The sequence below is a fragment of the Pempheris klunzingeri genome, chromosome 18 (genome assembly GCF_042242105.1).
Source record: "Pempheris klunzingeri isolate RE-2024b chromosome 18, fPemKlu1.hap1, whole genome shotgun sequence".
Lineage (NCBI taxonomy): Eukaryota > Metazoa > Chordata > Actinopteri > Acropomatiformes > Pempheridae > Pempheris > Pempheris klunzingeri.
In genome coordinates, this window is record NC_092029.1 from 4,050,719 (window position 1) to 4,070,884 (window position 20,166).

At 41.9% G+C, this 20,166-nt stretch overlaps 1 protein-coding gene across 1 annotated transcript in view; it reads left to right on the forward strand.

Annotated features, from left to right (window-relative positions):
- The window catches only part of snap25a (synaptosome associated protein 25a), a 31,810-nt gene extending 12,262 nt beyond the window's left edge, over positions 1 to 19,548 (forward strand). Inside the window, exons 2-8 of the mRNA XM_070849918.1 lie at positions 2,271 to 2,414; positions 4,252 to 4,293; positions 7,786 to 7,834; positions 11,104 to 11,221; positions 15,787 to 15,906; positions 17,185 to 17,329; positions 18,006 to 19,548. Of these exons, the coding sequence (XP_070706019.1) occupies positions 2,343 to 2,414; positions 4,252 to 4,293; positions 7,786 to 7,834; positions 11,104 to 11,221; positions 15,787 to 15,906; positions 17,185 to 17,329; positions 18,006 to 18,074 (615 nt within the window). The 5' untranslated portion in view covers positions 2,271 to 2,342 and the 3' untranslated portion in view covers positions 18,075 to 19,548. The remainder of the gene's footprint in view (positions 1 to 2,270; positions 2,415 to 4,251; positions 4,294 to 7,785; positions 7,835 to 11,103; positions 11,222 to 15,786; positions 15,907 to 17,184; positions 17,330 to 18,005) is intronic.
- The last annotated feature ends 618 nt before the right edge of the window (positions 19,549 to 20,166 follow it).

Below are 20,166 nucleotides of genomic sequence, written 5' to 3' on the forward strand. Positions count from 1 at the left end.
ATGTTTCATGTGCTCTGGAGGCTTTAATGATTCAGACCATGACGTGCTGTGATATTGCCACAGCAGTGAAAAAAAATGGCTTCATATCCTGTGCACATATAGCGAGTGTGTGTGTGTATGTGTGTGACCAACAGATGTTGTTGTGAATATCTCTGGACAAACGAGTGGGTGAAGCAAACACAGAGGGTACAGCAGGACCTCTGAGGCAGAATATCAACCAGACCGCTCGCTCAGTCACCAGGATGGTGGACGAAGCCGTCTGCCCAAGATAATACTCAGACGCTCACTCCGTGTTAGTCTGTACCTGACATCTTGCTTTGGTGTTAAGGTTTAGGCTGTTTTTGTTGTAGTGATCTTACATGAGGTGCCTTTTTCGGTCTGCAAGAAACAGTCATCGTAGAGACATTGATTCTATGGTGTAAATCTGATGGATTTAGGAGCACAGCGTACAGTGCATTAACGTTTCAAGGGTTGCAAATGGACTGGATGGTCTGTTTGGGTGTGTTGTTGCTCCACTTTTACCAGCGATGCATTTGCCAGACTTCCACTAATCAATCAATACACAGGGGCGTACCAAAGCTTGTCACTGGTGCAGCAGCACTGGGTGATTATTTTGTGAGTTTTTGACTACAAACGGCAGCTATTACAATATTAAATATTAGACCATTAGACAGCCGAAAGAAAATCACAGAATCGCAGCTCTAATATAAAATTTGTTCATCATATTGTCAATGGCCAGAATATTGTTTCTGCCTGTGTGACAAATTTAAATCCAATATTGACCTGCCACCAACTCCTGAGAGAAATATGAGAGTCTGACCATACACTCACCTTGCTAGCTGTTGATTCTCAGTGTCATTTCTTTCAGTGTTAATATCAAAAACTTAACTATGTTGTTTTATACACACATATTTTTTTTTTTTGTTTCCTTGACAATGTGCATAGACATATTTCAACCCAGCAGCCAGTCATTTATCATTATTCCCCCCTGGGCAGTAAAGGCCATTTTGCAGCAGGATTACCACTTAGCCAGGAAACTGTGGAAGGTAATTAAATTTGATTCTCAAGGGGTTTCAAAAATGTAGATGCTAATTTGTAAAAATGTCTTGTAGCCATATCCGCTGATAATCTCTAACTCATGTGACACATGACAAGTTGTTTCATGATCATCTTTAGAGTCAGCTCCCAGTAATCCAACATCTGGAGATGCCCAACGTGTGGTACTAGCCTCTCATGGCCAACATGAGAGGAGGAAAGGATCACAGCTACAGGGCTAACAGGCTGTTTATGTCTCTCTGTGGCTAATCCCCCCAAAATCCCAGTCAACTCTGTCTGAGACTGGCATTCCTCTGCAAACATCAGTCGCCTGCTCTCCTCCCATTCATTCCCCAACAAACAAACGCTGCTGCTGCTGCTGCGACTCCTTAATCCTGCATAATAAAGCCTGCAACAGTAAACAGAGGCTTTGGAGACAGAAGCCCCCAATTGACTACCTCTTTTTTTTCATTGTATGCCTTTTATAGATATGATCCAATTTAATTTTGCCCATTTGTTGCATGCCATGCTCTTTCACTCCCTCATTTTTCCTCTTAGCCTTCTGGAAATCATTTTGTATATTTCTGCTGCTGTTATCTAGGGCGACTTGAAGCCAGTGGGTAGGGAGGAGTTTATCACCTTGCTCAAGGGCATCTTGACAGGGCACACACGCGATGATGGATGTGTTTAAACTGAAATGATAAACAGGAAGCATAATACTAGCTGCTGTCGAACTGAATGTCGGGAGTTTGTCTTGAATAAGTCATAAGACAATTAGTAAATGCAAGTATGCATTTCTAGAAACGTGCATCATCTTTTTGGCTAATCCTTTAAATTTTCGGTCAACAGTGGCCCGCCTGAGCCTGGCATTCTTATGCAAACATGTCTGCAAACATGTCTGCATTTTTTCTAATCCTCCATTTACTGGAGCCAACTGTTCAAAGTATTATTGTTGCCTTAGAGAGGTACAGAGAGGAGGCCGCGAGTGATGGTGTGGGTTTGCAATCACAGATGCATGTCAGGTTAAGGGATGATTTCCATCTTCACAGTATCATGTTGTTGAAGCTGTGTTTTAATTGTCTTGACTTTACAAATGCTAAAATCCAGCTCATCTATATTTAGTGGTTGAATGTTAAATCATCCAAATTATCTTATGTCCTGACACTGTTTATGCCTCGGTGGACTGAGCAGCATTCAGCTGTATGTCATTTTCATATGTTTTGTCTCTCTTCCAGCCCTCCCCAAATTCCCACTAGGATCTTCTCTTCCCTGTTGGAGACCTTCTCCACCCCCCACATCCAGCAGCTATGGCAGATGACGCGGACATGCGCAATGAGCTGTCAGACATGCAGCAACGCGCCGACCAGCTGGCCGATGAGGTGAGAACGACGAGCTCGCTGCATCGCGGTGGTTTGAATTGTGATTGCACGCAGACACGATGGCACACATGCACTCGTGCCTGCTCACTCATCCATATTTGTACAAATGAGAAGCACACGTACACTAGAGATACTTTGAAAAAGGCAGATCCTTCTTTAACACAAACATATACGAATTTGGAGGATAAATTCTTCTTCTGCGTATGATAGCGGCTGTTTTTAACAAGAATGCAGCCTCTTAATTCTTAGTTATTACTGCGTTCTCATAACATGAATGATGTTTTATACTGTGACCTCAAAATGTTTGAGATAGTTACAAATGTAGTTCAGACCTTGAATGCACAATAACAGAAATAATACAGCATCATGCTAATGTCTGCCAAGGGCTGTTGGCGTGTGTGTGTGTGTGTGTGTGTGTGTGTGTTTGTGTGTTTGAAGGTGTGTGTGTGTGTGTGTGTGTGTGTGTGTGTGTGTGTGTTTGAAGGTGTGTGCGTGTGTGTGCATGCAGGTGATAGTATACCTACATCTGACTTTATATAATGTTTCCACTGACTGTGAGAGTGTGTCCGTGTTCATGTGCAGGAATTCGTGTGTGTGTGTGTGTGTGTGTGTGTGTGTTTCTAACACAAGTCAGAGAGAGAGTGTGTCTCAGTCGTGGCCCAGAGCAGATAAGCCCACACCCCTCCAGCTTCACATATGACTCACACTGGAACAGCTGAGCAGAATATTAAACACACACACACACACACACAGATACGCACATGTGTGAACATAGGCCATGCACAAAATGGCAGCATCAGAATAACAGTTTTTGCCTCTGTTGTGCCGACGTACTTGAGCTCCACAGAGAGGACAACAGCTCAGATAATGGCCATTTTAGATCAAAGAACACAAGGTCAAGTGCTAAAATACCAGTGAAAGGGTATTCTGGTTCTTATTCAGACGAAAAGAGGGAGAGCAAAATAAAGAAAATGGGTCGTAAGGACAGATGAAAGAATGAAGAAAGAGACAGTTGAGCTGAAAAAGGAGGAAGAAGAGAGAGAAGAACGGCTACATCAAAAATGGCTGCTGAAATCAAGGCCGTTACCCATTCGATTCCTTCCCCAGCCCCCCACCGCTCGGGGGGGATCAGCCGTGCCTGCAGCGAGCACAGCGAGCCAAAGCTGTGTCATTGTAAGAAGAGCGAGATATCACAGAGCGCCGTCCCTGCCGAGCGGCTCCAGCTAGCAAGCTGTGCTCTGCAGCCACACGCTTCTTAGAGAGGGAAGTGGAACGTGCAGCTCCGCATCTATCATCACACGGGCTAATAATAGACATCCAGCAGTCTGGGAGAAAGGGACGGAGACGGGGGATCAAAGCATGCTTTTTATTACAAGATTATAGTTATTTTTATTGGCAGAGCTGCTGTGTTCTTGAGTAAATCAGATCTCAAAAGTGCTTAAAAGCAACGTAGGTCTGATCTAATATCACTGTAAGCATTCAGTTAATTGACATGTATGAAAATAAACATCTCAGAAATCAATTACGGCTACAGTCAAAATGTTCATCATGCTCAGTCCTCAAAGTGCAGACAGTCCGTGTCTGTGAGTTCACGTTGAGTTCACGTCAATAAACGTCAGATATTGATCCTGTTTGTGTCTCGCTGATTGTTCAAATTGATTCCACTTTGTTGTGATACACACTCGCTTATTCTCAGTTCAATGAAAATACTTTACATACTGTACTGTAGCCTGCAGACAACCGCAGGAACAGCAAGTTCTCTGCTTTTTTTAATGGATGTTTGAATCTGTCGTGCACTCTCAAATGGAAACTAACTGTGTCTTTAATTCCTCCACAGTCACTGGAGAGCACTCGTCGTATGCTGCAGCTGGTGGAAGAGGTAAGAAAAGTCCATCAAACTTTGAATTTACTAATAAAAATTTGAGATGAAATATAACGCAGCAAGCAAAAGGAAGCCTGTCGTGTCTCAGATAAGCTTGGTTCAGAGTTACTGTGTGTGCAGGGCAGGCTGATACGCAGCAAATTGTATCAGAAAAATTGCAGAACATAAGAATGAACTGCACCGAGTCTCTGTCATAATCAGGGAATACACTGAAAAGAAAGAAACTGCAGCCCCCAATAAAATTCTTACAGTTTTAATACTTTGACTAATACAGATATGAAGCAATTTAATCTGGTCCTGTCTTATGATTCTGTTACTTTTACTAAAATGAAAAGTTAAAATGAAAAGATAAATAAAAATGTTAATACTCTGAGCATAGTTGGTATTTTGAGCCCTTAATGCAGAACTAATTACACTTTTATAGATGAGACGCTTTACATTTGACAAATTCCAATAAATTCCTTAGCTGTGAATTGGAGGAGCCGACATCGCCACTTACAGTTTACACACAATGTCCTCCTTATTCTCATTTTCCAACAAAGAACCCCACGCTGTTTGCAGCACTTCACAACAGAGAGCGGACACACATGAAGCACCCCAGAGGAAGACAGTAGGCTGTCTCACAGCAGCGGAGCTGAATGCGCACTGGTACAGCGACGACACTGAGAGGCTCCTTGTTGTCTGTGCTTACGTGGCTGAAAGAAGCGCTTAGGAAATTTAATGTGCGGATCGTTTTATTAATTTCTGAAACTACTGATCCAAATCCAAGATTTTGCTTTAATATACACAGCATTTGTTTTGTTCCAAGTGCTTGAATGTATTAGTCTTGTCAGGCAGCGCTGACTGAACCATGAGTCAACAGAGTGATGGCATGAATATCACATTATACGAAATGAGCAAACTGCAAAGAAAGAGAGCAAGCACACACACAAACACACACACAGACCCTGTAGACTTTATTTGCTCATGTAACATTCATGCCAATAAATAATGCTGCAATAAGCTGAGATTTAAAGACAGAGAAACTGAGAAATGAAGACACGCCAACAGGCAGGCGGGGATGAGGGAGAAGGATACAGGGTGAGAAAAGCCGAGGACAGGCTGACAAGCTCTCGATGCAGATCTCAAGGTCATATTAATCATTCGTCGACATGTCTCCACGTAGCCCCGCTCTACGCCTGTTACTGCAGATGGGTAGATTTCCAAACTGCATTAGATGTTTATACGCCCTTATCACACAAATACCCTCCTAACATTCAGACTATGATGTGATATCACTCAGGATTTCCGATGTCCAGTCCAAACTCATGTGGTGATATAATTGACTGAGGAGATGATGGTAACAATAGTAAAACAGTAAAATAAAAATGTATTTTGTATTTTCTGAATAAAAACAAGCTGCTTTTTAAAATCGGTGCACACCCTGAGGTTCCCGCTCTGCTCTACAGCTTTCATTTGAGACAGTTTACCTCGGAAGCACCTCTGAGCAATCGATTACATCCTACATGGTCACTTCAAGTCGCTCAGCTGTAAATAAGAAACAGTGTAGGATGAGCGACTGAAGCTCAGTGGCTTTCTTCTTACTATAAGGCTGATTTTTGAAAGTAAGGGTTATTATATGTTATATTTCATTATAGAAATGCGGGACATTTCTTCCATTGGTACGCACAAAAACACCAGATGAAAGTTTTACTAACATCTGAGGAATCAAGTCTTTTTTTAAATACAGTAGCCTAAAATCACAAAATTGCTTTTGAGTAAATAAAAATCCTGTGTTGCAGCACACCAAGTCAAACCTGAAACTTTAATCCATTTATAATCTCTAATCCATAATTTGACGTACATGACAGTCTTGCAAATTTGCAACTCCTCTTCCAAAATGTAGGAATCTATGCACCTTTCTTGAAGGAGGAATCCGCATTGAGGCGCCTCCAGTCGTGCGTGGGATCATGGCTGATTATTCCTCGGAGTTTCTCCTGGGACACATTTTGACTACTTCAGGATTTCTCCTGGACAGACGCTTGCAGAATTACAGAATAATTTATACACCACAGCTTCCTTATTGCTCCCCTCTCGCCTCTCAAACATCAATGTGGTTTTCTCCCAAACTGCTGAGGAGGCAAGGGGGGATGTGTGTGTATGTGTGTTTGTGCGTTCGTGCATTCAAGTGTGTGTGTGTGTGTGTGTGTGTGTGTGTGTGTGTGTGCACTGACACACGATAATCTCATTTACGCCTATCAGGCCGAACCAGGTGCTACATCTTAGTGCTGCATTTCTAAGAAGCAGAGGGGAAGACGAGTCGCGTATAAGCAAGTGTCGCTATACTCGGCCTCCTCACGCTCTTTCTACCAGCATCAAAACCTGTAGCCAACCCGGCCTATCGGTGACTAATAGCTTTACTGTTGCTCTCATGCAGGCTCAGCTGCTCAGATGGTTCACACTGAGGAAAGAAAATCTGAAGCCTGAAAGAAGACCAAAAGACCGACATTTTAAATTTGGGGGAAAAGAAAATTAGTCTTACTTACACTTTACAAGCAGTTGTACAGCATCGCCCAAAGGTCTAACAGCTGCTGACTCTGAGACAGAGCGGCTGTTGGGATCCTGGGTTATTAATTGTGTAATTTGTTCATGGAAATCCAATGGCAGGGCATTTGTTTTAATGAGAACTCTCCTTTGGTGTCAGCATTATTAATGTTCATCTCCTGGGGGCTATTTCCATGTTTCCTGCTTATGGTGTAAAGGCCAAATGACCATTGCCCCTTCTAATCAATACCAGCCTACATGCTGATGCTGGGGGAGCAAAATATTCAAATTTGTTCTTTTAGGAGAATAGGAGCATCATGATGTTGAAGATTTATAGGGCATCATAGTCTTTATGTTGCACATTCGTAGTTCTCTAACTCTACTTGCAGATATTTAATGGAATAGTTCAACATTTTGGGAAATAAGTTTGTGACCTGACAAAAGTGATTTCACTCTCATGACTGTCTACTAAAGATGAAGCAAGAGCCAGAAGAAGTTAGCTTAGCATAAAGACGGACTAAAGGTCGTTCTTCTCATCTAACTCTCTGCAAGAAATATTCCCATTCCCAAAATGTCAAACTATTCCCTTTTCACAATTGCTCATTGAAAGGCCGCAGATAAAGCCTTAGCTTCCCTCCCCTGCCCTGTGCTAGCTGAGAGTTTAGTGCTCGTCTGTTATTTGGGGTTTTTTTGCATTAGAAAATATATCAAAAAACGCAAAATGGTGTGAAAGAGCAGTGAAAAAATATAGTTTTCCAACTCTGCACAAAAATAATGGTTTCTGGTGAAAGATGATAATAGAAAATGTGAAGAGGAAATTTCTTATGGCAGCTTATATTTGTCAGCAAGCGCTGATCCCCCGAGCTGTTGTTCTCTCATTACTGACCTCCATTTCGTTTTGTTTCTTCTCCCTCCCTCCCTCACCCCCTCACCCCTCCGTCGTACCTGGCCACCTTCGGGGAATAGAGCAAAGATGCCGGCATCAGGACTTTGGTTATGCTGGACGAGCAGGGAGGTAAGTCTGCAAGAAGGGTTATGGCGAGTTTAGTCACAACATGTTAACAAGTGAGCTCTTCACATTCAACAAAGCTGGTATAATGATTCTGTATTAAGTAACAGTAATTGATTATTATCATATTCACATAGTAGCAGCATCACAAGGGACATTATTATTATCTGTAAATATCAATGTTGGTGTAAATTTCTGGTATCACAACACTTGTGCATGGATTAATTGTTTCATATGCAGTTGCTTGTTTTCATTTAAATGCATTTTCAAACTAATTCATTTTTTCCTGATTTTGTTTTTTAGAGTAATATTTTCTGATTTGGGTTTTTGATTGAACGCATGGTTTATTTGATTGGTCAAAGGTGCTAGTTTAACGTTGGACAAATTCTGTCTTTCAACTTTTCTAACCTTTGTTTCTTTTGGCTAACATTTTTCCTTTCGGTTTGCCTAACTGCTTTTGATTTGCCAGCAGCTTAATTTTTGTTTTCATTAGCGAACAAAGACAGCAAAAAGGGAACCTTGAAAGTGCCAAAACATTAACAGAAGAACATTTAATGCCAGCCACCGCAGTGCCAAAACCCTACAGCTCAACATCAAGATTGATTACCGAGAGTCCAGTCGGGTTAAAGTGTGTGTCCTGCAGCGGGGTGACTTGTGGGAGATTCTTGGACCTTTTTGTGCTATAATCTTCTCCAGAACTACAGAGGATAAACCAGTTTGGATGTTAAATTGATTAAAATGCAGTAGTGTCACAGACATAGTAACCTTTTTACCACATCATGGCACCATTGCAGCCAAATTAATGGAGGCAGAAATGCCACCTCTATAAACACCCTCTGTTATACGGTTCTGGTACTAATTTCGCTAACCTGTCCTTTAGCCTGTCCCTGTAAATACTACTCGAAGCCTAATAGCCCAAACAGGTCTGAGAACAGCTGAACAGGCCCTGCCACCCTGCGGGCAGCCAAGAGGTGTAAGAAAGCACAATGTGTACAAGAAAAACGATCGATTTAGCTGGTAATGACAAAATATTCAATCACTTCTCTATCAACCCATATACTGCTTTGTACAATCCCTGGTTAGATGCAGTTTGTTCATTAGCAAACCACCAACCCACATTAAATAATATAGTTTGAAGTGTGCAGCATCAATAAGTTGATAGCAGCAGTGTGAAACCTTGTGCTCCGTGGAGCACGGGGGTCCTCAGCTCTCGTACTGCCTGCAAGGCCCATAAACCAATTCACTAATCCTGTAATAGAGAGTCTTAATTGCACCAACACTGTTGTTCACTCAGAGGGATGAAAGCTCTCCCCCTCCTCTGACCGTCCATTTATCCCCTCATCCCTGGTGTCCACAGCGCTTTTCTGCACCCGCAGGATCCAAAACCAATTGCAACGGATGACTGGACACGCAGGCGGCTGTAAGGCTGAGCTGACCTCTGACCCTGCCCTACTGACTTGGTGCAGCCTGTAGCTCTGTAGTGCTTTATACAGGATTATTATAGCGTGATGCAGTTTGATTTTGGTTAAATAAAATGCAAAACCTTTATTCACTGACCATTTTTTCTTAATAATCACTCTTTAGTGAGCGCAGCATGCTCAGTGCCGTTACCTCACTTCACTCAGCACAGCACTGACTCAACATGGATCCTTTCTTGGTTGAATATATTTACATAAATGCATGCCAACCGGGGATTTTACAAATCTGAAAAAAGTCAATGAACTACTTTGAATCCGCTTCATATTTAACTGTGCCTCACCCTTTCCCACTCTGCCTGCACCGTATTTTCTTTAATCACAGTCAGGTTTGAAAATTCTTTGTGCCGTGGAACAGTCACCAATCCACCATCCACCACATCAGCATGACAAAGGCCCTGATGCTCATGAACCAGAATACAATCGCACTTAAATTTAGTTACCATGAACGTTTGCAAAGCCAAACAAAGCAAAACAGTTTTCAGATAAATAAGACAGTTTTATTCCCTCCGTAGTGGCAGCAAAATTTAATATAAGAGGTGATAAGTTAAGATAAGATATTCCTTTATTAGTGCCACGAAACCAAAACTGGCATTAGAGAGAATTTTAATCGCCAAAGGGACTCTTACGTAAAAAGGGTCTGTTCACCAAGATGGTGCCTTAAAGCAAACAACAATCTCTTATTCTCTTGTTCTCTGACTTTGACACTTCGCATGTGTCATTAGGAACGACTGAGGGAACTGTGTGGCATTTTGGGAAATGCGTACATTTGCAGTCTTGCACAAATTTACATGAGAATATATTTGATACCATCCTCATGTCTGTAACTATACCTGGAGACAGGAGACGTTTAGCTTAGCTTAGCATTAAAACTGAAAGCAGTGGAGAAAAACTAGCCAGCTAAAATTCACCTGTTAAATATCTCATTATATCTTGTTTGTGACAAGTTTTACAGGGGTTTGCACACTGTAGCTTTCCCTCCCTCCCTGCATCCAGTCTGTAAATTAAGCTAAGGACGGCACGTTTTGTTCCCTTTGGTCAGAGCCAGGTAAGCCGTTTCCCTCGGTTTCCAGCATTTATGCTAAGCTTAGCTAACCAGGAGCTGAGTATTGCTTTAACGTGCAGACATGAGAATAGTTTTAATCTTCTAATCTAACTCTCAGTTAGGAAGCGCATTTCCCAATATGTCTACTTTAGAGATAGTGTTCACTGTCATCAGGCTATTTGATGTTTGTGCTTTTTACATCATTCTCTGGTCCCAAAATTCTGTAAGTGCACATAATCGTATTTTATCCCTCCAAATTGATCTCTCACCGTGACACACACATGCACATACACACCAGAGTACACACACACACACACACACATGACTCACTTACTGCTCATCATAACTCATATTTCTGTCAATCAGTCAATGAAATTCATTCCACTACTGTCATCCCTTTGTCCTGACCAGAGCAACTCGATCGTGTTGAAGATGGCATGAACCATATCAACCAAGACATGAAGGAAGCCGAGAAAAATTTAAAAGATTTAGGGAAATGCTGTGGGCTTTTCATATGTCCATGTAACAAGTAGGTACTGACAACGTGCCCCAAAGGTTCTTTACATATGTGGTGGCGTCCAGTTTTTCCTCTTCTTTTTTTTTTTTTGTTTTACTTTCTTTCGTCACAGTGAGTGTCTGAAGTTGTTGTCTTCTCTCCTTTGTCCTCTCTTTATCTCTCTCTTCCTCTCCTCTTCCTCCCTCTCTCTCTTCTCGTGCTTCGTTCTGTGGGGGATAAATGACTTGTGTTTAATCAGAGCAACTGGAGCGCATCGAGGAGGGAATGGACCAAATCAATAAGGACATGAAGGATGCAGAAAAGAATTTGAACGATCTAGGGAAATTCTGTGGTCTTTGCTCCTGTCCATGTAACAAGTAGGTGCTGCTTGCCTGCCTGCCTGCCTGCCATTCAGAAATAAGAATAAATATCTAAGAAATCAAAGTATAATCGAGGTAGAAGTGACATCACGAAGGCCATCAGCCAATAGTCCGCTCTGCTCCAGCTCCAAATAACCTCTGACTCTGCCCTTCTCACATCCACACGAGGTGGACGAAGGAGGTGCTGTCAAATACTTTCTCTCCCACACACACACACACACACACACACACACACACATACACGGTACACGCAAAGTCGAACTGAAATTTGAATTCTCCTCACTTTTTGAGTAAAGAGTAAAGAAGACTAGAATGATGCTGAAACAATTCTCCACAATTCCCCTGGTTTTCAAAGAAGGGTGAAACTTTTTTACAACACATTTGCAGAAACAGCATCTACGCTTCAAGCCCCTGGGTGGGTGTTTGCCACGGCAGCGCTTGACACGCTCGTCCACACGGGGTTGGTTACGTGTTAGTTAATTTGTGTTCATCTGCTGAGTCATCCGCAGCTGCCACACACTCTGTAAAGTGTACATCTTGTGTTTTAGACCGGAGAGGGTTTCACAAACGTTAGCTCGCTCTCTATTATGGGTTGCAAAATGGCAAAACTGTCAAAACCCACAGCTTCGGGTCGTCCTGTGACATTATCCAGCATTATCCAGGAAATTAGATTAAAAGCACTGACATTGTCATTCACAACCAATTCATGCCTCCTGTAGAGCAATAACCAAAACTTACTTTTTCATGTACATATTTTTTACATATATATGCTGGTTTCTTTGTTAAAATTCATTTTAATTTCAGTTCGACTTTAAAAATTGAGACAATAATCAGACACGTACTGTAGACAATTGCGGGAACATGCAGCAGACTTTCGGGTTAAACTCGTGCCTTGTCCCCTAGATTGGCCTCCAGACATACAGTATCCCAGCATTCATAGCTCCACGACTGGCAAGCATCCTGTAGTCCATCAGCCATCGCTACGTGATTGGCTTCTGACATGCTTCCAAATTACAAGCGGTGTCGTTAACCATGTAAACACCCGAACCAAACAAACGTATCTCTTTGCTGCTGCTTTTGCACAGTCGAACCAGACGTGCAAATAGACTGGAGACCCAAATCCTACAAAGCCAACCTCAAAAAGTCCTGTCCTCCACATAAGCTCTTCTCCACTCAGCCAAGGCCATGGTTCATCAGCAAGTGCTTCTCTTAACACTCTTCTACCAAGTGCCCTTCTCCTAGTGCCCTATTCTCAGAGCTTCCACTTCTCCAAACACCTTTATAATGGGAGTCATCTACGTGCAGGTGAAGCCGCTGTAGAAGTCCCACTTGTAATATTTGTTCTGATTCCTCCTGAAGAGGTAGAGTTAATGCAAAGTTATGAGGGGACTTCTGCAGCGATGTCACCGTAGCTGTTGGCCTTCCCAACTGTAAAATCACTTAGGTGCAACTAAAAGAGCAGGGCTGGGGCTCCCGAAGCATCTTGGCACTCAGATCATTTCATGTGTTTACTCCAGCTGGAAATTCAGTGATCTTGGTTCCAAAATGCCTTTGGTCAGCCTGGTCCAGGACTGTTTGACACTTCTCCTCATCTGCATGATCTCTACCACCACCACACCGCTCTAACATCCAGTAGATCCTCACCTCTTTGCAGGCAACGAGACCTTTTTGTTTCCCCCTCAGCACCCTCCTCCCCCACCACCACCATTTTTGAACCACCAAGCGCCAATGACATGGAATGACTGGCGAGCATGACCCTTTGAATGCTCATGCATGCATGACAATGCAACTCATAACAGCAATGCTACACATGATGATGGTATGAACAATGAAACTGAATATGTTGATGATGTTGATGGTGATGATTAACAAATCTTTTTATGTTTTATTTACCACGAGCAGTACAAAGTCTGGGGGCTTTTTAACTGGTAAACAGGGGAAAAAATGACACACCAGTCAAAGAATTTACTAATTTGTGTCATTTTTAATATGTTTAATACATTTGCAAAAGGCAAAGAGGCAAAATTCGACTTTGTAGTTGTACACAGAAAAGTTTGTGACTAAAATTGTGCCAAAATAATCGTTAATGCTTTCATATAATTTGCCCTTGTGAGCGCTGAAAAAATAGTAGTTTATGCCACTTTGAGGATGATTACAGGCATCATTTTGTGATTTTACGCACAGAAAAAAAGAGACAAAAATGTATTAATTAAAGTCCTTTTTGCAAGAGAAAAAAGAGACAGTATTCAGACACATTCAAAGCAAAGGAGGGGGAAGCAGGAGTGATCTGTGTTGGTCCTGGAAACTGGGTTAAGACGCATGCGCATTGAGACATTTTCAGGGATTTTGGTCATGTTTGTTATGTGAAATGGGTACGTCATGCCACTACGCATGTACTGCGTGGTACCCTTGTCTCTACATGGCTCTGCGTGGCGATCCAGCCCACTGCTGCTTTGTTTTTTCGCCTCTGGTTCTGCTGCAGTTTCTCTGCAGTGCCTCCTCTCCTGCAGAGCGCTGTGCTAAATTAGCTTTTATCTGGCACTGGCTGTTCAACATTACTGTTCGCTAAGCTCCTTCTCCCGTAGGGAACTCGCTCACATGTAGGTCAGCCATATCAGATAGTGGCATGGTAGCCTGCTGGGAAGTTAACTCAAACTGAATGCACACATAGATGGATGCTAGAAAGACAAAAGAGACATATTTTTGTTGGATGTGTTTTTGCAGTACTCAGAGTGAGATTTAATGCCACCATACATGCTGGGATATGTTTTTAATCCCTTCAGCATGGTGACTGTCTATCAGAATTAGCTGACTCCTGGTTTTCTGCTACTTAATTTCTTTGGGTTCTCGCTGTCTGTATGCCACAGTGGATTTTGATTGGTGTATCGGTCACTCAGGAAATGAATTAGATAGAGTGAGTTTACTTTTACCACAGCATCTGCAATACTCATATGATCTAATCAGATAATCTCAGTTCAAACAAACAAAGCTGATTAGAGGAGTGCATTGTGTCCATTCTGAGACTGCAGGGAAGCAAATTGCAAAGGGGAGCAAATTGGATATCACATGAAAGAAAAGTGATGTGAAAGGAGAGGAAGAGAAGAAAGGGGAAGAAACCACATGAACTAAGTATGTTTGTGTGATAGGTATCGAGAAGAGGAACAAACCAGGAACAGGAAAGGCCAAGGGTAGCATGTGTGTTTACCTCACTGGTGTGTGTCAGCAGGGAGCTAAGCGAAGCTTTGCCTTAGTCCATTTCTATTAATAAAAGCAGTGTAGGAGGCTGAGCCACCGCCATGCCTGATACAGCTAGAATACATCCACACCGCACACCAAGGTTATACAGAAAATGATGCTACGATTCAAGCAGGGAGACGACAGAACATCGTTGAATGGATGGAGAAAAAAATATGTGTAAATATGAAATTCATCTCTCGGCAAAACTGTTCGAGGTGTCAAAAGTGCCTTAAAAGTGTGTGGACGCAGTAAAAAAGAAAAAGAAAAATGACCCTCTCTGTTCCCCTCTATCCCGAACTCTTTTGTGCCAAACTAGATGCTGAATCTCGGGGTGTAAAGTCTGACAGGAAGCGTGAGGTGACGTTTACGAGGCCGTGCAGCCGAGCTGTGGTTACACACGGTGCTGTAGCACAGCTGTTTGTGTCGCACACTTTCTGCTCTCAAGGAAAGACGCAGATTCAGATGAACACAGAGGATTTGTTCGTGTCAAAATCCTTATCACACTCTGCACTGACATCCCAGTTTAGCCGCAACTCTGAACCTGGAAGAAAAGCGCTGACATTGTAAAGAACAAACCAAACAGAGCCGGTCTGAGAGGTTAACCATGGTGTTATTCTCTGTTGACTCCCTCCAGTTTCTTGTTTTGTTTGGTTTTGTTTCCTTTTGTCGTTTGGCAGTTTGTTCTCCACGTTAATCGTCGTCCATCCTAACGATGTGACAGTCCTGTACTATCTGTGTTGTGTGTCTGCCAAAAGCTCGTCTCCTCTCTGTTTTCTGTCACACTGGGACATTTAACTGTGGGACTGGGGGAGGGGTTCATCATTGCAACAACACAGAAGTGCCAGAGGATGGTTTCAAAACAAAACAAAAGAGTAGGGGTATTGTCACACACTGAGCCATCCCACATGTTGAGGCTGTTAAAATGCATGCCTACACTATACTAAACAGAAAGATGTGACTTGTGCCTGATTCTGTATGTTATATACCTACAAGATATAACATCACACACATACTATTGTGTAACATCAGAATGAGCCTGTACCTACCAAACCCAATCTATCAACCAGTCCATGTCTGCTATGCTTTGCTTGACTTAGTCTAGTCCCCACCATATATTTATGTGCTGGATGCATGAAAGTAACACCTTTGTGTCATGCTACATAGCGACATACAGTATATAAACGTGCCGCTTCACCTCAAATCCAAGGCTCTCTTTGTAGATGTGACTATAGGAAGCCAGCCTTGTTGAGGTTAGTGATGGATCGTTCAGCCAAACTGTTGAGTAACTGTCCCTCCTCGTCCTCCCCTTCGCTGTCGGCGGCCAGGATGAAGAGCGGAGCCAGCAAGGCCTGGGGGAACAACCAGGATGGGGTGGTGGCCAGCCAGCCCGCCCGCGTGGTGGACGAGCGTGAACAGATGGCCATCAGTGGAGGCTTCATCCGCAGGTAAGAGCTCGAGGTTCATGCACCACAATCACTGCCACTGAAGCTTAAGATGGAAGGAAGAGGGAGAAGAAGATGGAGATGACGTAAGGGGATGTGAAAGTATGCATGGGTGCACAGAAAAAGGGATGAGGGTCACACCCATGTGGAGCAAGTGCAGACATTTTGGGAACTGTGGAGAAAGAAACAGGAAGGTGAAAGAGTGAAGCGAAGTGCAGAAAGTGACTATTACAGTTTGACATTTTGAAAAGTACAGTTGTTTGCTTTCTTGCTGAGAGTTTGATGAGAAGATTGACACCTTTTTCGCTGAAAACTGTGAAAATAGTGAATAGTAATACTAAATAACCCCTGAATGAACCCCTGCCATCGGGCTTGTGTCAGCGAATATGAATTTTCATCAGAAATCCTGATGCTCGCATGTTCCCAAAGTTTATTGAAGTGAAACTCTACATGGCTGGAAAACCGCTTTAAACTGATTTCAGGGTTTTTAAATGAAGGCATTTAGCTACAACCTCCAGCTAAGAAATACGGTTTCCAAAGAACTGAGGGCCTCCAAAATGGCAGCTGGATGGTATTTTACATCAGCTCAAAGTCCTGTGCAGGTATAAAGGACACCAGAGGAAGTAAAGAGGAAATGAGGACATTTATAATTCTTCACCACTTGTGTCTTTGCCTCAGAATACCTGTCACTGAAATGAGGAGTTTACATCCTTTCACTGGCAAACACCACTGCTAGTAATGTAGGACTGTGTTATATAGTATTGTCTGTTCCATAGGCCCGTATTGAATGTCTGTAAAGTGTAAATAGATTTTTATTTCAGTTGATATTCTATTATATACATATAGTACATATATTGCTGCGTAAATTGGAAATCAGCCAACATCATATTTAATTCTGTGCAGCATCATTATGGTCCAAAACGTGTTCTCATTCCCGTTTTCTTTCCCAAATAACGTTTTTATTAATCACTTTAGACTTTCAATTGGGATACAAGGCATTAGAATTTATTTAAAATAAGTATTTGAGCCTTAAGTAAATGAAAGTAAAAGATTACAGCAGCTAAATAGAATATAAACTGCTGCGCTTAGTGTCCAGACGGCTGGTCTGAGGTCAGTCGCTGCTCCTCAGAGACAAGAAAAGGATCAGAGGCGAAACATGGATGAGAGCAGCTCCCTCCTGAACCCAGGCAGCATGGCAGTGTGAGGTGTGTGTGGCCTGGTGTTAGCGCAGAGGTCACAGTATTTAGATCTGCCCTTGTGTGTGTGTGTGTGTGTGTTTAGGGTAACAGACGATGCCCGGGAAAATGAGATGGACGAGAACCTGGAGCAGGTGGGCGGCATCATCGGTAACCTGCGCCACATGGCCCTGGACATGGGCAACGAGATCGACACCCAGAACCGCCAGATCGACAGGATCATGGAGAAGGTAGGACACACGACGTGGCCTTTATCCTGTCGTCTCATTTACTTACTGCACATGTCGCATATGATTCAGCTTTTATTATTTTAAGAGGACGTTGACTGTTCAGTGTTAAGGAAAATCAATTAGAAGAACAATAGATTCATAATAAATAATAAATTCATATAAAAAACGGTCCCAAATCAATCAGAAATATGTCCATTCACATGTTACCAGTCAGTAGAAATCATTAAATTATTATTATATAAACTTTATATATATTTAACGTTGTGGTGGGTGGTTCATGGACAGGTCTCCAATTTCTTTCTCTCCTGCCAAAAAAGTTGAAAGCCTAAATTTTCTTCTGCTTCCTCAGATATAATCTCTGTAGATTTTATCTCCCAACATGAAGGTTTAAATGCTGTTTCAAAACGTCCTCAGCACTGCCAGGAATACAGTTCTTGTAGAGAAATAATGAACTGATGAGACCTTTATTTACTTCTTGGCCTAAAAGTTTTTACATACAAACATAATGACTGAAAATACATAGTGTATATATAGTATATTATGACCTCAGCCTCCTCAGTGGTAGCTACACCTCTGGATTCTCTTATATTTGATAAAATCCTGAACACTCTCTGTGCTCAAAACAAGCAAAGCGATATCCTCCTCATCCTCCTGTCTCCCCTCTTCCTCCAACCAGGCTGATTCCAACAAGACCAGGATTGACGAGGCCAACCAGCGCGCCACAAAGATGCTGGGCAGTGGCTAAACGCCCGGAGGCCCAGAGCGTGGGCGCCCCGCGCCTCACGTCGACAGGCGCTGATATGCTTTCATCATGGTATTGACCTTCTAGGTTTGCACACATGCACATATCACCTCCCCTTCCCATTGTAAATGTTGTTCTGTGTGTCGTCTGTCGAGCTTTTTCAAGATGATTGTCCTCGTAAAAAGATGATTTCTTATACTCCGTATATCATTCTTTCCAAAGGTTGTATATAGTGCTGACTTGATGGTTCTCTAGCTCACCTGTGAAGTTTTTATTCTCTTTATCAAAATATATATATATCATATATTATTATATATCATATATAATATATATATATATAAAAGTACACTGCTCTGGATGACAAGTATATAATAGGAATGCTATACAAGCTGTTTGTTTTTATTCTTTTTCCTTTTCAGTATCTCAGTATCGTCTTAGTAAAGCTGTGTCATTCCATTGAGGCTACTGTCATGCTCCTTATTTTGGTGTTGTCACGACAAAAAAGGGGAAGACTGATGGAGAAACATGAGCAAAAGATTTACTGAGCGGCGTTACAGATGAACGGGATCGCAAAAGAGCACTTACAATCAAAAGGCAGTCGTTGGTACATTTTCCTTCATCGCAATCATACTGAGTTACTGTTTAGACAATGTGCAACTAGACTCTCTGTAGCTGTATTAGACATTGCATTCCAAGTGATGTGAATTGTGCGTTCTCTGCATGACAAATGGTAGATTTTAGTCTTATAAATAAAACCTGTCTGAAAAATATATATAAAAAATGATAACATGGCAGTAGCAAATTGACAAAACGCATGCTCAGTATTAGGACACAGTTGATCGTTCCATACTCCTGCAAGTTTGCAATAGTGCCACTCTTTTTGTCTCGATATATTTACCGACTGTGACCATCTCGTTGTAAAATAATGCAAAAGGGATCAAAAAAGTGAGATAAAGAGGAAAAAACATGAGGACTTGGGGTTGTATTGCAAAAAAAATGACCTGTTTTCTAAATGATTATGCAGTTCAATGATGAAGATGTTGATTATGTGCTGAAAGATGAGGACTGGTTGTGTACTGTAATATAGGTTTTGGATGCTCTGAAAAAAAAAAATAAACGTTTGCAATGTAAAGCAAAGACGCATATTTCTGAGAGACCTTACTTTTATAAGACTGTATCTGTAAGTTTATTCTCCCCGTGTGGTTTGTTATTGGTAAAAATAATGATAATATTGAATAACAACAACTATACTCTGAAACAAAAAACACATACAAAAGGGTTTCTTTTTGTTGCTTCTGTACTTTAGAGCTATGCACACCAAATCGCCAAAATGTCGAGTAGTTAGAGTAAGGTGATTAAATACCTAAACCTGAATGACACAAAAGGTTCAACCGTGAGATTGATGTCCTCAACGCATGTAATATTAAAGACTCCCTCTCTGTATCCTGTCAGTGTGTGAAGTGGTGGACATTTTGTAGCTAGCTGAATTGATTAAAAGTAATAAACCCTAGTCGCGCCAGTGTCTGTCTTTATTGCTCCTGCGAGTCGAGAGGTTTTTGTCTCTCTGTCTCTCTCCAAAGTGACATTTACAGACAAACACAACCCAGACTGTGTTTTTCTACGTGTAGACTATCACTGATGTGGCAGACGGTCCAACCAATGTGCTTTTTACTAGCATTTTTAGGCGTCGAGCGGTGCAAAGGAATCATAATCAGATCATAATTAATACACTGACAGTCAGCAAGAGATTTTGAGATTCATGTAGGCCGTGTGCAGCTGGAGCATGATTTAGGAAGAATGTAATGTAATGTAGAGGATCCATTCAGTTAATCTGAGGCCAAATATAAATAATCTAAAACACTGTGGAGACAATCTGTCATTTCTCTGATAAGAGTCACTTCCACAGAGCTGTTTGAAACACTTTATGTCAACAGTGCAAAAATAAACATGATGCTGTGTGATGATTTTATTTATTTATTTATTGACGAGTAAGAACCACTCCATTTTCTTCAGTTTTATTTGTTGAAGTCAGGTTAGTTTAGCTGGTTATATTACAGATTGTTTAGTTTTTTATCCTGATAGCTAACGATGGAGT